The sequence below is a fragment of the Octopus bimaculoides genome, chromosome 28 (genome assembly GCF_046866305.1).
Source record: "Octopus bimaculoides isolate indiv1 chromosome 28, ASM4686630v1, whole genome shotgun sequence".
Classification (NCBI taxonomy): domain Eukaryota; kingdom Metazoa; phylum Mollusca; class Cephalopoda; order Octopoda; family Octopodidae; genus Octopus; species Octopus bimaculoides.
The window spans coordinates 22,676,854-22,696,125 of NC_142955.1; the positions used below are offsets into that span (position 1 = coordinate 22,676,854).

General features: G+C 36.5%; 2 protein-coding genes across 3 annotated transcripts; both read left to right on the forward strand.

Annotated features, from left to right (window-relative positions):
* Window positions 1-2,806: 2,806 nt before the first annotated feature.
* LOC106873323 (uncharacterized) lies at window positions 2,807-5,362 on the forward strand. Its single transcript, XM_089343804.1, has one exon. The coding sequence runs from the start codon at window positions 3,946-3,948 to the stop codon at window positions 5,101-5,103; it is 1,158 nt and encodes a 385-aa protein (XP_089199930.1). The 5' UTR covers window positions 2,807-3,945; the 3' UTR covers window positions 5,104-5,362.
* Window positions 5,363-6,833: 1,471 nt separating this feature from the next.
* LOC149130744 (uncharacterized) lies at window positions 6,834-18,937 on the forward strand. 2 transcript variants are annotated; one of them, XR_016238710.1, is made up of 2 exons: window positions 6,834-13,782; window positions 18,634-18,937. XR_016238710.1 is itself a non-coding variant. In XM_089343803.1 (2 exons), the coding sequence occupies exon 2, from the start codon at window positions 16,600-16,602 to the stop codon at window positions 17,272-17,274; it is 675 nt and encodes a 224-aa protein (XP_089199929.1). In that variant the 5' UTR covers window positions 13,107-13,782; window positions 16,064-16,599; the 3' UTR covers window positions 17,275-18,937. The 2 variants fall into 2 exon arrangements, 1 of the variants encoding a protein (XP_089199929.1); XM_089343803.1 differs by having other exon boundaries at window positions 13,107-13,782; window positions 16,064-18,937.
* The last annotated feature ends 335 nt before the right edge of the window (window positions 18,938-19,272 follow it).

A 19,272-nucleotide genomic window follows, 5' to 3' on the forward strand; every position in this document is an offset into this window, starting at 1 on the left:
AGTTTTATAGAAACTTCTTTCAAAATTCCTATTTTGTTTTTCACACATTTACTTGTGTTGGTTGAACAATGTAAAATGTTGGAGAAAGAAACCTGGCTGTCTCTTGCAATAAAATACCAATAGACACATCTAAAGCAAAAGTTATTCAGGGACCCTTAAAATATTAGTGTGGATCACTAATTTATTATTTTGTTTGGTGGACCCTCAAAAGTCTTATATGGACCCTCAGAGGCCATATGGGCCCTGGTTGAGAACCACTGATTTAGATACTGAAACAGTGCTGGCACCACATAAAAAGCACCTGTGCCGGCGTCACATAAAGAGCACCCATGCCAGCACCATGTAATAAGCTCCCAGTACACTCTGTAAAGCAAGTGGTATTAGGAAGAGCTCTCAGGTGTAAAAACCAGGCCAAAATAAATGTCAGAAGCCTGGTGCAGCTCACTGGCTTACCAGCTCCAGTCAAACCGTCCAACCCATGCCAGCATAGAAAACAAACATTAAATGATGATGATAATTGTAACTATATATTTTTAAATCTTGAATGAATATGCACGTGTTTAGTTAAAGTTCTTTGACGATAGAATGATTTTCCACAAATATCACAGGTGTGTGGTTTTCTACCTGTATGAACGCACAGGTGTGCGATTAAAGTACCTGCCTGAGCAAATGATTTACCACAGACATTACAGTGATATGGCTTTTCCCCCGTATGACTACGCAGGTGTTTAGTTAAAGCACTTGAATGAGAGAATGATTTACCACAGAGGTCACAGACATACGGTTTCTCACCTGTGTGGATGCGTTCATGGGTTGTTAAATCATTACTTCGAGAAAACGATTTACCACAGATAAGGCAATGGTGTGGCTTCTCCTGTGTATGAGTCTGTTTATGTACTGTCAAGAGATCATTTTGAAAGAATGATTTTCTACAGATATCACAACGAAATGGTTTCTCTCCTACATGAATTCGTCTATGTTCAAGTAATGCATTTCTCTGAGAAAATGATTCACCACAGATATCACAGTGACAGGGTTTCTCTCCAGTATGAATACGTCTGTGAATAATTAACTGGAGATTTCGAATAAATGATTGGCCACAGACATCACAGTGATATGGCTTCTCTCCTGTGTGAAGACGTTTATGTTTAGTTAATGTACTACCTACAGAGAAAGACTGGCCACAGCTATTACAGTGGAATGGTTTCTCACCTGTATGAATGTGTCTGTGAGTAGTTAAGGTACTTTTCACAGAGAACGATTTCCCACAAATATCACACCTGTATGGTTTTTCACCTGTATGAATGCGCTTGTGAGTAGTTAAGTTACGTTTTTCAGAGAAAGATTTATTACAGATATCACACTGATATGGTTTCTCACCTGTATGAGTTCGTATGTGAGTAGTTAATGTGCTATTTCCAGAGAAAGATTTTCCACAGATGTCACAATGATATGGCTTCTCACCTGTATGAACACGTTTGTGCTAATGACTGCCTGCTTACTGCCTTTAATAATGATTTCAAATTTTGGCACAGGGCCAGCAATTTCATGGAAGGGCTTAGATCGACTCCAGTGTTTAACTGGCGTTTATTTTATTGGCCTCGGTGGAATTTGAACTCAGAACGTAAAGATAGACCAGTGGTTCCCAACCTGTAGTAGTCCGTGAATTATATTAGGCTGCAGTCTAATGACTGAAACAGGGATAAGCATATTAAAAGGGGTCCGTAGGAAAACTCATTTAAATGAAAGGATTGGGAACCACTGAGATAGATGAAATGTCACTATGCCTTTTAGCCCGGCGTGCTAACGATTCTGTCAGCTTTCTGGCTTTAAAATGATTTCAGATTTTGGCACAAGGCCAGCAAGTTCGGCGGAGGGGTAAGTCAATTGCATCGACTCCAATTTGCAACTGGCATTTATTTTATCGACCCCGAAAGGATGGAAGACAAAGTCGGCTTCGGCGGAATTTGAGCTCAGAACAAAGGGACAGACGATATGAGGCTAAGCATTTTGCCCAGCGTGCTAATCTACCAGCTCGCTGTCTTAATAATCCTTTCTACTATACGCACAAAGCCTAGAATTAGACGGGAGGGGAACAGTCGATTACATCGACTCCAGTGCTTCACTGCTACTTAATCTATCGACCCCGAAAGGATGAAAGGCAAAGTCGACCTCGGCAGAATTTGAACGCAAAACGCAGCGGTGGCCGAAATACCGCTAAGCATTCCGTCCAGTGTGCTAACCACTGTGCCAGCTCGTCGCCTTAATAATAATCCTTCCTTCCTACTATAGGCACAGAGCCTGAAATTTGTGGGGAGGGGATGAGCCGATCACATCCACCCTAACACTTGACTGGTGCTTAATTTATCGACTCCGAAGAAATTTGAAGTCAGACCGTAGCGCTAACGATTCTGCTTAGCTCTGACCTGTTTGAACATAAACTAAGAAGAATGTTTTGGCTAGATACGGTCGGTTTAATTGCTAAATAGTTAAAACTTATTCATCAGTTTTGTACAGCTGATCTGGGTCTACTCTGTGCCTGAGATGGAGAAGATCCGATTTTTATCTATTCGTATAAAGTATATAATATTTGCACACACACATTATATCAGTTTTAAAAAACAATTATGAAAGAGCTACCAAAACGTACGTGCTTAACGATACTTTAAGCTGACAGATTTATGAAACATGTCATGTATCACCAAGCAATTTTCGAGTTCTGTTCGTCCGTTAGATATATTTTAATACCAGGACGCTGGACACTGAGAAAGTGAAAGAAAAAAAAACGAGAGGAAAAAGAAGCAAAAAAAAAGGTTGATGCAAAAAGTGGAACGAGTATAAGGAAAAAATTATGAAAACCACGATCGTCCACTTTGATTGTAGAATATAAACAATGTCTGTAATGTTTTTGGCGATCCTTAGTTACTGGTATACAGACTGAAGCATGAGGAGACAACGTCATTTACCCTGTTTTTCAGACTAGCCCCTTTGTGTCATGCGGTAAGATTGTGTGGGTGAATGATATCGTTTACCAATACCGAAAGATTGCCATGTTGTTAAATGTATGGGAAACAAAAACTACGTTTTGTTTTATGACTTACATAAAACTATTAAACTAAAAGAAACATTAATTGGGCCGTTACGCTTGTTTTCACTTTTAAATATGTAGACTTTTGCTTTGGATTTGAGGCAAATTGGTTGGCTATCTTTCGCATGATGAAGGAGCACGAAAATACTATTTCGTTGATAAGTAATAATTATTTTTCTGGCAAAATACCTTTTGATTAACGACGGGTTGGATTAATTGAAAGAATGGCATTTCTGACTGGATTAAATTATGCTAGGGACTTTTAACCTATGTCACCGATATATATTCATCGCTTCGGCAATAATAATTATCTTATATTAAGAGCACATATTAATGTTGGTGGATAACATACGATTGCCTACTTGTTTCAGGGTCAGTGTTCTATCACCTTCATCATTAATTAATTTCATCATAAATGAAGTTCGATCGTCGATTGTTTGCAACTCATATGGAAGATCATTGCACGTACGTTCCAATCGTTAATGTCAAATTGCATCGCCCTATCTTGCAATGATTTACTATTTATGCTAAGTGATTGTTTTGTTATAAGCTGTGGTAAAAAAGAAAAAAAAATGTTCACCTGAAGTTCTGTTACCAGTCATTTATGATCTCTCTCTCTATAATCGTTTTAGCCTACATAGGATCATTAAACTATATCCACATCTCTTAAAAGAGAAATAAGTTTTTTTCTTGAGAGGACCCAGTTGGCAATCTGCATTTTCGTAGCGAATAGAAAATATATCGGCATTACATATTTTCCACAAATGTTATCAAAATTCTTATGATCTTCAAGACAAGGAACTCGATCATTATATATTAATACAGAAATTTCTCCGGTTTTTAAGAATTCCTCAAGAATGGAAATGCAGGACATTAATCAGTTGAACACTTCTAACCCGACTGTTCAGACCGATACAGAAACAGTTACACAGATATGCAGCGACGAAAAGCCTTTAATTAGTGAAACTAAAGAAAGATTATTGGATAAAAGAAATATTCCTGAATATCGCTGTGGGATTTGTAGGAAAACATTCTCTTCAAAACATGAAGTTTTAACGCACAAAGAAATACACAAAACAGAGAAACTATATCGATGTGAAATGTGTGACAAATATTTTGCTACTAATAGTAATTTAACAAAGCACAAAAAATTACACAGTGAAGAAAAACCACATCAGTGTGAAATATGTGAGAAATCGTTTGTCTATAAAAGTTATCTAACAAGGCACAAGAGAATACATACCGCAGACAAAAACTATTGTTGTGAAATATGTGGGAAAGCATTCTTTGAAGAATATGATCTTGTAGTTCACATAAGAATCCACACTGGAGAAAAACTCTATCATTGTGAAACTTGTGGAAAATCATTCTGTCATCGTTTTACTCTCGTAGCTCATCAAAGAATACACAGTGGAGAAAAGCCATTTCACTGTGACATATGTGGGAAAACTTTTGGGATGAAATCTGATTTAACAAACCACGTGAGGATACATACTGGAGAGAAACCCTACGTCTGTGATCTCTGTGGGAAATCGTTTACTGTTAGCAGCGTTTTAAAATCACACTGGAGAATTCACACAGGAGAAAAACCATTCCGCTGTAAAATATGTGGGAAATCGTTCTATACGAATTCCAGTCTTGTGGTTCACCAAAGGAGACACACGGGAGAAAGACCCTATCATTGTGAAATATGTGATAAATATTTTGCCTTTAGTGGTAACTTAACAACACACAAGCGGATACATTCGGAAGAAAGGCCTTATCGTTGTGAAACATGTGGGCAGTCATTTAAAAATAATTCTCATTTACAGACACACAAACGAATACATAGCGGAGAGAAGCCCTTCCATTGTGAAGTATGCGGGAAATCGTTCTCTGATAGTTCTAATCTTATAGTTCACAAAAGGACACATACCGGGGATAAACACTTCATCTGTCAAACATGTGGGAAATCGTTTTGTGTGAAAGCAAATCTTGTTGCTCACCAAAGAATACACAGTGCAATAAAACCATGAAAATATTTTCGATCAATGATTTAAAAAAAAGGCACTGAAGAATCGACACTGAAGAAAAACCGTTCTAGTCTTAGAGTTCATATACATAGTCAGGGGTCTTGTTTGCCTTTAAAATGTGAGGGAGACAAACCAACATTTGTTGATTCTTAAAGAAGCATGTTAGTAGTGCTTGTGGTGCCTTTCCCAGACCCTATCCCATAAGTAAAGTTTTACGCTAATTAAATATTATATATTCAAATGAAGTTCAGATATAGAAAAATAAGCTTAAAAAGAATTCATTATATTTTAGTGAAGACTGCATCTTCGTTAAAATATCAAATAATCAAAAAGTAAAACATCTCTACGAACGTGGTATATTAGAATATGATTCAACCTTTTGATGAGTCATGATCAATCACAGCCAAGTTTTGAGTCACTGCAGTGGTCTAAAAGATCTTTCATCTTCACAAGAACTGGTTGGAAACACTGTACGTAGACTGAGCAATCACTCAACGTTTGGAAAAATGTGATGGACTTCTGGTTGCATTTCACCAAATATTTTACAATGATCCTCCAGAGATGGTTCACAATGATGATTTCTATAAAAAAGTATTTCATTCCTTAAAGAAAATTCATCAAGCTCTGGATACTGCATGATCACTTCAGCACAAAATTTCCATTGAGTAAAATATTGCTCAGTTTTTCATAATCTGCTAAATCCTGAAAAAAAAAAAAAATCTTTCATATTTGCTATTGCAGTATCCATTACCTGCAAATACTCTGCACTCCCTAATGATCCAAAACAGTATTGATATTTTAATGCATTTCCATCGTGGTATCTTTACCCGCCATATTAGCTGCACCAAAGACCAAGCATTCAACTCCATCATGCACCAATGCCGGCCTGTGTGTGTATGTATGTATGTATATATGCATGTGTGTGTATGTTAGTATGTATGTGTAAGTATACACCCACACCTTTCATCACCATTGCTTCTTTTTCTTTTCATTTCTGGTGTTCTTATAACTGTTGACATTGTTCTTACTTTCACTTTTGATTTCTTTCGTTTTTCTCTTATTTTGCATGGGAGTTTGTTGACAAGCTTCATTTCCTTAAAATTCATTTAAGGTAAACCCTCGTATCTTTTTCTTCCTCTGGCTTGTGGGTCACTTAAATTCATGGGCTTCAGCTGACCCCACCCTTTGGTGGGCCTCTATGTGTGTATGTATATATATATATATATATATATAAATAAAGAAAGTGTGCATGTGTGTTTGCAAATTGACTCTTCCTGATTCAACTATCTTCAAAAAAAACTCTTTCTCAAAAAGAGAACATTTATTAAGATTTAACTCGACAAACAAATCTCTAAAATTGTGATGTTTGTTTTATATTATGAAGATAATATTTATATTAATTCTTAAAATGTCCTAAATGTACATTAATCCCAATAAAAGTTATATATATATATATATATATATATATATATATATATATATATATATATATATATATATATATATATATATATATATATATTTTCTCCTCGTTTCTTTCTGTGTTCCTTTCAGTTGAAGAGCGTAGCTCGAAACGTCAAAGACTTTCTCTATTCCTGACCGTTAAACTAATACATCCATTTGTTGTTTACACCACCTGTCTTCGTCTGTTGTTTTTTTCGTAAATTCTCCCATATATATATATATATATATATATATGTGTGTGCAGAAAAAGCTCAGTTGAAAAAAGGTGATGGTTTTTATAAGTGTCATGATCAATGAAAATGCCTGAGATGTTAATAATTCATTATCATCATCATCATTTAACATTCATTGTCCATGCTGATATGGGTTGGAGAGTTTTGCCGGATGAAACTAGATTGAGGATTGTTATGGGGTGTGGACCTCCAATATGTTTTTTGTGTGGAGTAATAGTATGTATCTTGTTGCTTTGAGATTTTGATGAGGCACTTTAATTTTTAGTAAGATATTGTATGGTAGGTATGAGAGGCCAGATCTGACCGGTTTGAATATAAAGAAGAATGTTTTGGCTAGATACGGCCAGTCTAATGCTAAATGGTTTAATCTTATGAATCAGTTTTGTACAGTGTTTGATATCTTAGTATAAAATATATAACATTTGTATACACACATTATAACAATTTAATATAGAATTACGAAAGAGCTACTAATAGGTATATGCTTGACGATACTTTAAACTGGCAGGTTTATAAAACATGCCGTGTATCTCCAAGCAATCATTCGGGATCTGTTCATACAATACCACAACGCTGGACACTGAGAAAGTGAAGAAGAAGAAAAGAAAAAAAGAGAGGAAAAGTTGGTGCAAAAGGTGGAACGAGTATAAAGAAAAGAATAAGAAAACCCAGATCGTCCTCTTTGATTGTAGAAACTATATTACACGTTAGATATAAACTATGTCTGTAATTTGTTTGGCTATCCTTAGTTACTGGTATACAGACTGAGGCATGAGGGGGCAACGTCATTTACTCTGTTTTTCAGACTAGCCTCTTTGTGTCATGCAGGAAGATTGTGTGGGTGAATTATATCGTTTACCAATACCGAAAGATTGCCATGTTATTCCATGTATGGGAAACAAGAACTACGTCCTGTTTAATAACTTACATGAACCCATTAAACCAAAAGAAACATTAATTAGGCCGATAAGCTTGTTTTCACTTTTAGATATGTAGATTTTAGCTTTGGATTCATGATTTGAGGCAAATTCGGTGGCTATTTTTCGCAGGCTGAAGGTGAGCGAAGAGACTACTCCGTTGATAAATAATAATAATTTTGCTGGCAAATGCCTTTTGATTAACAACGGTTGGATCAATTGAAAGAATGGCATTTCTGACTGGATTAAATTATGCTAGGGACTTTTTACCTATGTCACCGATATATATTCATCGTTTCGGTAATTTAATTGTTATAATGTAAAATAATTGTGGATAACATACGATTGCTTACTTGTTTCAGGGTCAGTGTTCTATCACCTTCATCATTAATTAATTTCATCATAAATGAAGTTCGATCGTCGATTGTTTGCAACTCATATGGAAGATCATTGCACGTACGTTCCAATCGTTAATGTCAAATTGCATCGCCCTATCTTGCAATGATTTACTATTTATGCTAAGTGATTGTTTTGTTATAAGCTGTGGTAAAAAAGAAAAAAAATGTTCACCTGAAGTTCTGTTACCAGTCATTTATGATCTCTCTCTATATATAATCGTTTTAGCCTACATAGGATCATTAAACTATATCCACATCTCTTAAAAGAGAAATAAGTTTTTTTCTTGAGAGGACCCAGTTGGCAATCTGCATTTTCGTAGCGAATAGAAAATATATCGGCATTACATATTTTCCACAAATGTTATCAAAATTCTTATGATATTCAAGACAAGGAACTCGATCATTATATATTAATACAGAAATTTCTCCGCTTATAAGAATTCCTCAAGAATGAAAATGCAGGACATTAATCAGTTGAACACTTCTAACCCGACTGTTCAGACCGATACAGAAACAGTTACACAGATATGCAGCGACGAAAAGCCTTTAATTAGTGAAACTAAAGAAAGATTATTGGATAAAAGAAATATTCCTGAATATCGCTGTGGGATTTGTAGGAAAACATTCTCTTCAAAACATGAAGTTTTAACGCACAAAGAAATACACAAAACAGAGAAACTATATCGATGTGAAATGTGTGACAAATATTTTGGTACTAATCGTTATTTAAGAAAACACAAAAAATTACACAGTGAAGAAAAACCACATCAGTGTGAAATATGTGAGAAATCGTTTGTCTGTAAAAGTTATCTAACAAAGCACAAGAGAATACATACCGCAGACAAAAAATTTCGTTGTGAAATATGTGGGAAAGCATTCTTTGATGAATATGATCTTGTAGTTCACATAAGAATCCACACTGGAGAAAAACGCTATCATTGTGAAACTTGTGGGAAGTCTTTCTGTCATCGTTCTACTCTTATACCTCATCAAAGAATACACAGTGGAGAAAGGCCGTTTCACTGTGACATATGTGGGAAAACTTTTGTGATCAAATGTGATCTAACAAACCACGTGAGGATACATACTGGAGAGAAACCCTACAACTGTGATCTCTGTGGGAAATCGTTTACTGTTAACAGCCACTTAAAATCACACAGGAGGACTCACACTGGAGAACGACCATACCGCTGTAAAATTTGTGGGAAATCTTTTAGTGAGAATTCCAGTCTTGTGGTTCACCAAGGGAAACACACTGGAGAAAAGCCTTATCGTTGTGAAATATGTGATAAATATTTTGCTTCTAATGGTAACTTAACAGCACATAGAAGGATACACACGGGAGAAAGGCCCTATCATTGTGAAACATGTGGGCAGTCATTTAAAAATAATTCTCATTTACAGACACACAAACGAATACATAGTGGAGAGAAGCCCTTCCATTGTGAAGTATGCGGGAAATCGTTCTCTGATAGTTCTAATCTTATAGTTCACAAAAGGACACATACCGGGGATAAACGCTTCATCTGTAAGACTTGTGGGAAATCGTTTTATGGGAAATCAAGTCTTGTTGTTCACCAAAGAGTACACAGTGCAATAAAACCATGAAACTGAAATCTGTGGAAAATATTTTTGATCAAACAGTGATTTGAAAAAAAAGCATTTAATCCACATGGGAGAAAAACCTTTCTAGTGTTAGAGTTCATGTACACAGTCACACTAGAGAAAGGCTTTTTCATTGTGAAATCTTTTAGCAATAAAAGGACGAACAAATACAAACAAGCGAAAAATCTTTTAACGGCCAAATGTAAGAAAATTTCTTACAGTCCACCAACATTGAAGAATATCCATTGTGGGCAAGCGTTGTGAGAATCAATCTTTTACAGATTTTATCTGAGAGAAAGAGCCTTTGTCCTAACCGTTTAGCACTCACACCTGACACCAACATCAGCCACGTGATTGTTTACTTTTAGAATGACATTGTAGGGTAGGTGTGAGAAGGTGGACTTTGCTGGTTTCAACATAAAGATGGATACAGCTAGTGTAACCCATTAGCATTCAGATTCCTGTGTCAAATGTAATGCTTATTTATATACATACTTTTGAACTAATCCTGCATTATCTCAGAGCTTTGAAAGTTTGATGATGTTATTGTATTTTTTGCATGACATTGTAGAGCAGATGCGAGAGGTCAAATCTGGCCAGTTTGAGCATAAAACATGTAGAATATTTCAGCCAGTTTAAGTGCTGAATGGTTAAAGTGTTTGGGAAATCCATTACTGTGAATTACAATGACATCCCTCATTAATCCTGATTAGAATAATGCAGGGGTTAATAAGAAAAATGGAAGGGTAAAACATTATGTATATGTTGTTACCAGTTATGTCCAGGAGGAGAATATTCAGATGGTTTGTTGAAAATATTCTTTGTAAATCTTTTAGCATTCATCATTTTCTCAATCACATGATTTCAGGTTCAGTCCCACTGCATGGCACCTTGGTAGGCAGAAATTCTCGTTGCATGTGTACATGTGTGTGTAATTGCTTGTGCCTCCTGACAGTGAAAAGGAGGGTGGGTCTCTTTAAAAAACAAACAAATATACTCAAAAGGAAAATCTTTTAATAGCTAAATGTAAGAAAATTTCTTACAAATCTAAACTTCTAATCCACTGACATTGAAGAATAATTATCATGTGCAAGCATTATGGAAATCATCTTTTTCAGTTTTCATCTTTACATGTCACACATTTCAACATCCATACATTCACATTTAACATGCACACAAGCACCCAGCACTTGCACAACATGCATAGAGATGCTTAGCAAACAGATTCATTGCTAGCATCATCATTTAACGTCCGTTTTCCATGCTGGCATGGGTTGGGTGGTTTGATAGCAACTGGCCATCTGAAGAGCTGCCCAGGCTCCATGTCTGTTTTTGGCTCAGTTCCTATGGCTGGATGCCCTTCATGATGGAAACCACTTTACAGAGTGTACTGGATATTTTACACAGCACCAGGGTGTTATGTAGCACTGGCATGGGTGCTTTTTCTGATGTGACACCAGCAATATACATAAAATTACTGTCGATAGAAGATGCAACCCTATTTCTGCTGCTTATGCTCCTACGTCTATGATTCTGATCCACTGGTCTTCAATATAAATGCATATCAATATGCAACTATCAACTCATTGGTGACCTTGCACTTGAATATGTACAACTTCACTCACTCACACTCTTAGCCGCACTCACTTGGCTCTTGTACTTACATGTATCTTCTTCAGTTATTCTTTCATAGTATTTTTACAATTATACTCTGGCCTAACATTTAACCAACATTTTTAATCTTGCATCCACCATTTTTCAACACATGCTCCTTTATGCAATTCACATTTGCAGTTCCTGTGCCATTCTCATCATCATCATTTAACATCTGCTTTCCACGATTGCATGGGTTAGATGGTTTGACAGGAGCTGGCTGGTGAGAAGACTGCACCAGGCTTCAGTGTCTGTTTTGGCATGGTTTTTACGACTGGATGTCCTGCCTAACACCAACCGCTCTGCAGAGCAGTCATGAGGTGGGAATATTTAGCAATCAGATCACTACATCCAATGTCATAATTCACTAGAATATTATTTACATGATAAAAAAACTAAACTAATCACGACTTTGTGTGAAATAGGCTCCAGGAATAATTTCATCTTTTGGCTTGTTTCTGAGCCTAACGATCAATATAAATTCAGCACACTTTGACCACTTGACAGAGAGCATTGGGTTAGAGCAGAGAGAACAGTGAAAGACAGCAGAGATGGTTTCTATGGCTGGATGCCCTTTCAATGAGTATATACAGACACCTGCTGACAACAACCACAATGAACGATCAACAACAGCAACACAATGACAATCATTTAACTTACTCACTGTTATAACAATAACATTTAAACTCTCTTGGCATTTTGTCATTCATAGCACCAACATTGCTCATATTTTTGTGTATGAAAAGAATAAAATTTTGTCTATCAAAAATTGCAATGGATTCAGTATTCTTCTTTATACATCATCATCTTCATCATCGTCCTTTAACATCTCTTTTTCCATGCTGGCATGGGTCGGATTGGTTGACTGAAGTTGGAGAGCTGCACCAGGTTCCAGTCTGATTTGGCTTGGTTTCTATGGCTGGATGTCCTTTCTAATGCCAACCACTTCACAATGTGTATTGGGTGCTTTTAATGTGGCACTGACATGAGCACATTTACATGGCACCAGCACAGGACTGCTGTAGGCTAATCCTTTTCACCAGGCAATGGCGGCTTGTTGGTACTTTAAACTGGCAGATTTATAAAACATGCCATGTATCTCCAAGCAATCTTTCGGGCTCTGTTCGTACGTTAGATATATTTTAATACCAGGACGCTGGACACTGAAAGAGTGAAGAACAAAACGAGAGGAAAAAGAAGCAAAAAAGGTGGAACGAGTATAAGGTGTAGTAACGCCGTGCGCATGCGTGGAATTAAACAAGCAAGCGTTCCCGCTTAATTCTATCCCTTTTACGGTCGGCCGACCATGAGCATGGACGTGATAAGCTGTCTCTCTACATCTTTCCTGGACTTACACTCGACAGCTCGCTTGCAACTACATACCCACGTCCCAACAACTATGCTCACACACAACAGAAGCTGTAACAGCAAGAGCTAAAGATGTATATATTTACCACCTAAATAAAGTGTTGTTTAAGTTGATGGTCTGGAGTTCAGCGTTCCGTTATATTCTAATTTTATAGTAGGAAAGTCAGGTATACATCTAAAGATGTATAACTCACTTTCTACTAAAGTGGTGATTATGAAAACCATGATCGTCCACTTTGATTGTAGAAACTTTAATTGTACATAAGATATAAACAATGTCTGTAATGTTTTTGGCGATCCTTAGTTACTGGTATACAGACTGAGGCATGAGGGGGCAACGTCATTTACCCTGTTTTTCAGACTAGTCTCTTTGTGTCATGCGGGATGATTGTATGGGTGAATGATATCGTTAACCAATACCGAAGGATTGCCATGTTATTCCATGTATGGGAAACAAAAACTATGTTCTGTTTAATAATCGGTTAAAGATGTAAACATTGACCATACACAATCTATAGAGAGATTTAATAATGAACCATGTAAATCACACTCTGGAAATTTTATTTCTGTAAAATGTTGGGAGTGGGTACAATTTCCGAAACTTCCACCTCACCCCACCCCGTTTTCGGACTCCAAAAAGGGTTTTGTAGCATATTAGGATGCCACAGGAATTCATTCAACGAAAAGAAGAAAAAAAAAATTCCAATGATTCCGGGACGGGGCGGGGTCTCCTCACCCCACTTTTTCCGAACCAGATTAAGGGATTTGCAGCATATTAGGAGGTCAGGGTACTTGATTCCATGCAAAATATCCGAGGTTCTTTTTCTTTTTTTTTTTTTTTGTTAGTGAAAATCGTGCATCACCCCGACCCACGTAATTGCTGGTCTTGTGCCAGAATTCGAAACTTATATAAGATACGAAAGCGATGTCACTTGTACGCAAGCGCAGTAAAGGTGATATCGTCTTTTTGCCAGTGTTCCTCGTAGTATGTTTCTCATATCACAATTGAAGTCATATCAATATTCACCTCGATAAAGAATTTCTGTAAGTATTCAGTTATGAAACTATTATATCTGTTAATTAATATTGTATGTTATCGTCTCACCTCCACAAAACATACCCTTTAATATTCCTCGTTAGACGTAGACATCAGTTCTGGTCTCCACCACATTGAATAATGAAACAGATTTAAACAACACAAATCAATAACCAGCAGTTTTCAACCGGTTTTTTTTTAACTACTGGATCCCTTCGATTACTATTTCATTCTGGTGGACTCCCATAACCATTCGATGTTTAAAAACTAGTTTTACAGAAACTTCTTTCAAAATTCCTGTTTTGTTGTCCACGTTAATTTGTGTAGGTTGAACTATGTGAAATGTTAGAGGAAGAAACCCAGCTGTTTCTTGCAATGTATACATCTAAAACAACATTTTTCAGAGGCTCTAAAAATACTATTTTGAATCCCCAATTGACTATTTTGTTGCGTGGACCCCTGAAAGTCTTATATGAACCCTGGTTGAAAAACACCGGTCCTAGACTTTCTCTAAGCCAGGGGTCGGCGAACCAGGGTAAATTACCCCTAGTGGGTTAAAAAGAAAATTCTTGCGGGTAATGAGGACTCATTGGGCATAAGTAAAATTATATTTAAAAGAAACGTGTTCCTTGTTACGATAACTTTTTCTTCTGGAATCAGAAGGCAGTCAAAAAGTTGCCTTTTGTAACAACCTACATTCGCAAACAAAGATTTTTTTCCACCCTAATGAACATTAAAAAATAAAGAGTAATCGAAGACTATCCAAATTGCTCTGGCATCAAAATGCAACAATTTTGGTGTAATTGTAACAAAAATGAAACCTCATTTCTCCCAAACCTGAAGTGAAAAAGTTTCTAAAAAAATCCTTTTGTTTCGTAATGTGGCTATTTATTTTGTCGCATTTGTTTTATACTTTTTATATTTATAATTGTATTCTCCATATAAATAAATACAATAAATTTTTTGAATTCAAAGAATCTATGATCGTCTTAGTTTCAAATCAAGGGAGGTAACGTCGGCGTGAATATATATATTTTGGGGTAACTGGTTAAATAAGTTCCCCGACTCCTGCTCCAACTCGACCATATTTTATATATGGACTTCTTTAATTCCTATTTTACTCGGGTATACCCTCCTAACGAGCGATTCGATGTTTTAAAAAATTATATTATAGTTTTTATTAATAATTGTATAAACAAAATTGTTAAAATGTTTTGTGTATTGTAGACGTATAACTAATTTATTTGCAAATAAATTTTTGCAAAATCTTCTATGGACCCTGGTTCAGAAACACTTTCTATAAGTTAGGATCTCTGATAGTAGAGGAATCTGATACAAATTTAGTTTCTGATAGGAACATATAATAAAGGTATGATGGAGGGACAGGCACAAAAGTATTGCTATAGAAGAGATATGTGACTACATCACTACTGAGGAAATGACAAGGTACTGGGATCTGTCAAGTTAAATAAAATCGTGGCCATCCATACATAGACTCATCTCCTTCTTTCTATGTATGTATATATGTAGTCATTTCCTTTGATTTGTAGATAAAAGCAATCAGGAAATAACACTGACTGACCAAAGACAAAATTCGAATTTTAATTTTGTTACGCAATGTAATGATGATGTATCCTTGTATTTTACTGTCATATATGAAATCATTTAAACTTTTCATGTCAGGCCCAAATTATCCTGGTTTATACTGAAACTGGTTGGGTCCATTCTCTCACACATGCCTTACAAAGTCGTTTTAAAAATGAAAGAAACATCAAGATCTGAAAGCTATCAGATAATGCATGTTTAATTGAAAACAATGTGAAGAAATAAGCCATTACATTTGTCAGTGTAATTTGAATGCTAAAAGGATGAATCTATATCTTGATTGGAGGGAATCATTGGATAAGTTCTCTTGCTTAGTTAAATAACTATACCCTAGTCATGGCCGATGCTGGTGTCACATAACTGGCACCTGTGCTGGTGGTATGTAAGTGGCACCTTCTGAGCATTGGATCTTGTGGAGGTAACGTGGCTGATGTCGGTGGCATGTAAAAAGCTTATTTTGAGGCCTCACAGAGGCACTGACAGCTGACTGAGACCTTTGGCATTACACCATGCTTGAGAAGACACATCAAGCTAAGTGAAATTGTAGTCATAGCAGATACTGGTGTCATGAAACTGGCACCTGTTAATTGATTATGATCTGCAGTTTATCTGTAGGGTGTTGTGATATTGTTGGATATCTACTGTTTAAATATCTTCTATACTGTTGTTTCTTTCTTATTTCAGATTATCAAATAACATTTAAGATTAACCTTTCAAACACTGCATCATCTCTGGGATTTGTCTTCGCTGTCACTTCTCTGCTGCTACAGAGGAGAAAACTCATACGGTGACATAATGTATGGACAGTGTGCCAAAGGTTAAAGAATTGTTTGCAGCAGATACATCACCATTAGTTATCATCTCTTGATGACCAAAAGGAAAATGATTTACAGAATTGATGTAATCTTGTTTATATAAATTTTGGGTGAATTACAGTGAAATAGATTTTCTGAATGGAAATTAAAAGCAACAAATTTCTAGGAAGGTTTTCTTTGAAAAGCAACATTTCTCCTAAAGTGCCTTGAATATTTACAATATGGTTTTTGTGTTGTAATTAAACTTAGACAAATTCACAAACGTGTCTTCATCATTCAAATACCAAAAAGATTAGAAGTGATGGAAATACAGCCGTAGAAATATCTGTTATGAACAAAATATATAACTGCAAAAAAATCAAATAATAATAAACATCTGTATTTTTTATTTGGAGAAGAAAAATTATGGAATATATATTATGTGAGGAATATGAAACACAATGTAAAACTATTGATTTTCCTGATGATATAAAGAAAGAGAAAGGGAAAATACCATGTCAGTGTGATATCTGTGGTAAGTTATTCTCTGACAAGAGGCCCCTCAATGAACACAAACGTATTCACAGAAGAGAGAGGTCACATCACTGTGATATCTGTGGTAAATCGTTCTCTCGAAGGATTCATTTGACTGTTCACATACGCATTCACACAGGAGAGAAACCATATCCCTGTGATGTCTGTGGTAAATCGTTCTCAGTAGGGAGCACCCTAACTAAACACAAACGCATTCATACAGGGGAGAAACCATTTCACTGTGACGTCTGCGGTAAATCATTTTCTGGAAGTAGTGACTTGACTCAACATAAGCGCTTTCATACAGGTGAAAAACCATATCAGTGTGATATCTGTAGTAAATCATTCTCACAAAGTACTCACTTGACTGTACACAGGCGTATTCACACAGGGGAAAAACCATATCAGTGTAATATCTGTGGTAAATCGTTTGTTGAAAGCAGCCCCTTAACTGTTCATAAGCGCATTCATACAGGAGAGAAACCATTTCACTGTGAGGTGTGTGGTAAATCATTTTCTCGAAGTCGCAAATGTATTCATACAGGAGAGAAACGTTTATCTCTGTGATAAATCACTTTTGTATAATTACTTGAAGAAACAAACTTAGTCATAGAGTTTAGAAACCATATCATTATCATCATCAGTTAATATCCATCTTCCATGCTGGCATGGGTTTGATGATTTGACTGAAAGCTGGTAAACTGGGAAGCTAAACCATATTCCAATCTGATTTGGTATGGTTTCTAAGGCTGGATGCCCTTCCTAATGCCAACTATTCCAAGAATCTAGTGGGTGCTTTTTATGTGTCCATTGATGTAACACCGGTGTTGGCCACAACTACAGTCTCACTTGGCTTGACAGGTCTTCACATGCACGGTATATCGCCAAACGTCTCGGTTACCTCCATGAGTCCCAACACACGAATGGTGCTTTTTATATGCCACCAGCAGAAGTGCCAGGCAGATGACTCTAGCATTGGCCACAACTTCAATTTCACATGCCTTTACAGGTCTTCTCAAGCACAGCTTATCACCCAACGTTTGAAGGGTGATACGCTGGCACGGTTTACCTGGAGCTGCACCAAGCACCATTGTCTGTTATAGCTTGGTTTCTACAGCTGGATGCCCTTCTTAATGACAGCCACTCCATTGAGTGTACTGGGTGTTCTTATTGTCACACCAGCACAAGTGCTTTCTATGTGGAACCAACACCAGTGTCAACTCTGCTGTGGTGGATGGGGCTTCTTGCGTACAGCAACTTGTCTGATAGCCAGGTCCCTAGTACCTCCTTCGTAAGGCTCAATGTCTTGAGATCAGCCTTCAATAACTTACATTGTATTGTGTGTACAGACTTGCTTTTTCTGTATACTAATAAAGGAATGGATGAATAGTATTTTCATGTAACCCTGGGATAGTATATTCCTTAACTCGGCCAGTCATGGATGATAGTATCCACTCAGTACATTGTTCTAAGTATAAACTGTAGGTACAGTCTACATCCTCATCATCATCTCCAATAATTTCACCATCGATGTCTGCCTAAGTAAATCCTTCAAAATCATTGTCTGAGTCAGAATCAAACAAGATTTCTTTCAGAAAAGCTTCAAATGCAGGAGTGGCCATTTACATTCAGTAAAAATAAAATCTAAAAGAAACTGCAATCGATTTTGAAGATTGGTTACCTCGTGCTTAGAATATAAACAATGAAAATAACACCAGAAAAGAAAAGTTTAGCCTCATTCTGAATCAAACGTACCCTGTTTATTGGAAATAAACTTAGCAATGTGACAAAATGCAGCTACAAGGAAAGAAACTCATGTGGAGAACAGTGCAGAGAAGGTTTAAAATTCATCCTACAAGATAAATATACATGACTATACAACCCCTTCTTTCATACTTTAACCTCTTATCTCCCTCTTTAATGTAGCTCTGCTCAGTCGAAGGGGATTTCAGTCTTGCACGCTGCATAGTAGCTTCATTGGTACTAGTATCATGACAAAAGCACCCAGTGCACTAAGTGTTAGCAAGGCCACCCAGCTGCAGAAGCAATGCCAGAGTAAATACTAGAAGACAAAGCAGTCCCTGGACCTGTCAACATGTTCAAGCCATGCGATCTTTGAAGGTGGAAATTAGATGATGATTATGCTTTGGCACAGGAAAAATGATATGACTGATAACAATATTTCATATTTTCTGTATCTATATATACAATAAAAGATGATATCATTGAACAGTTGTTATGTCGTAAATAAATATACAAAATGAAAAAAGAAAATACTTCAGTGTTGTTTTCACTTCTGCTTCTTGTCTCTACTCTCTTTCACTCTCTCTTCACACTCTCATAAACTTACCTATCCACCCATCCATCCTCAATTCTTTGCCCATAGTCACTCTCGATCTAATGTAACTTAACAGTTTGGTATAAGAGGCCAAAAATACAAGTACCCGGCATAAAAACAAAAGTAGTGGTGTCGATTTGTTCAATTGAAATTTTTCAATGCGGTGGCCACATTCTGATGCCTGTAAAAGATTGTAGGCAACGCTATTTGAAGTATGTTCGCAAAAT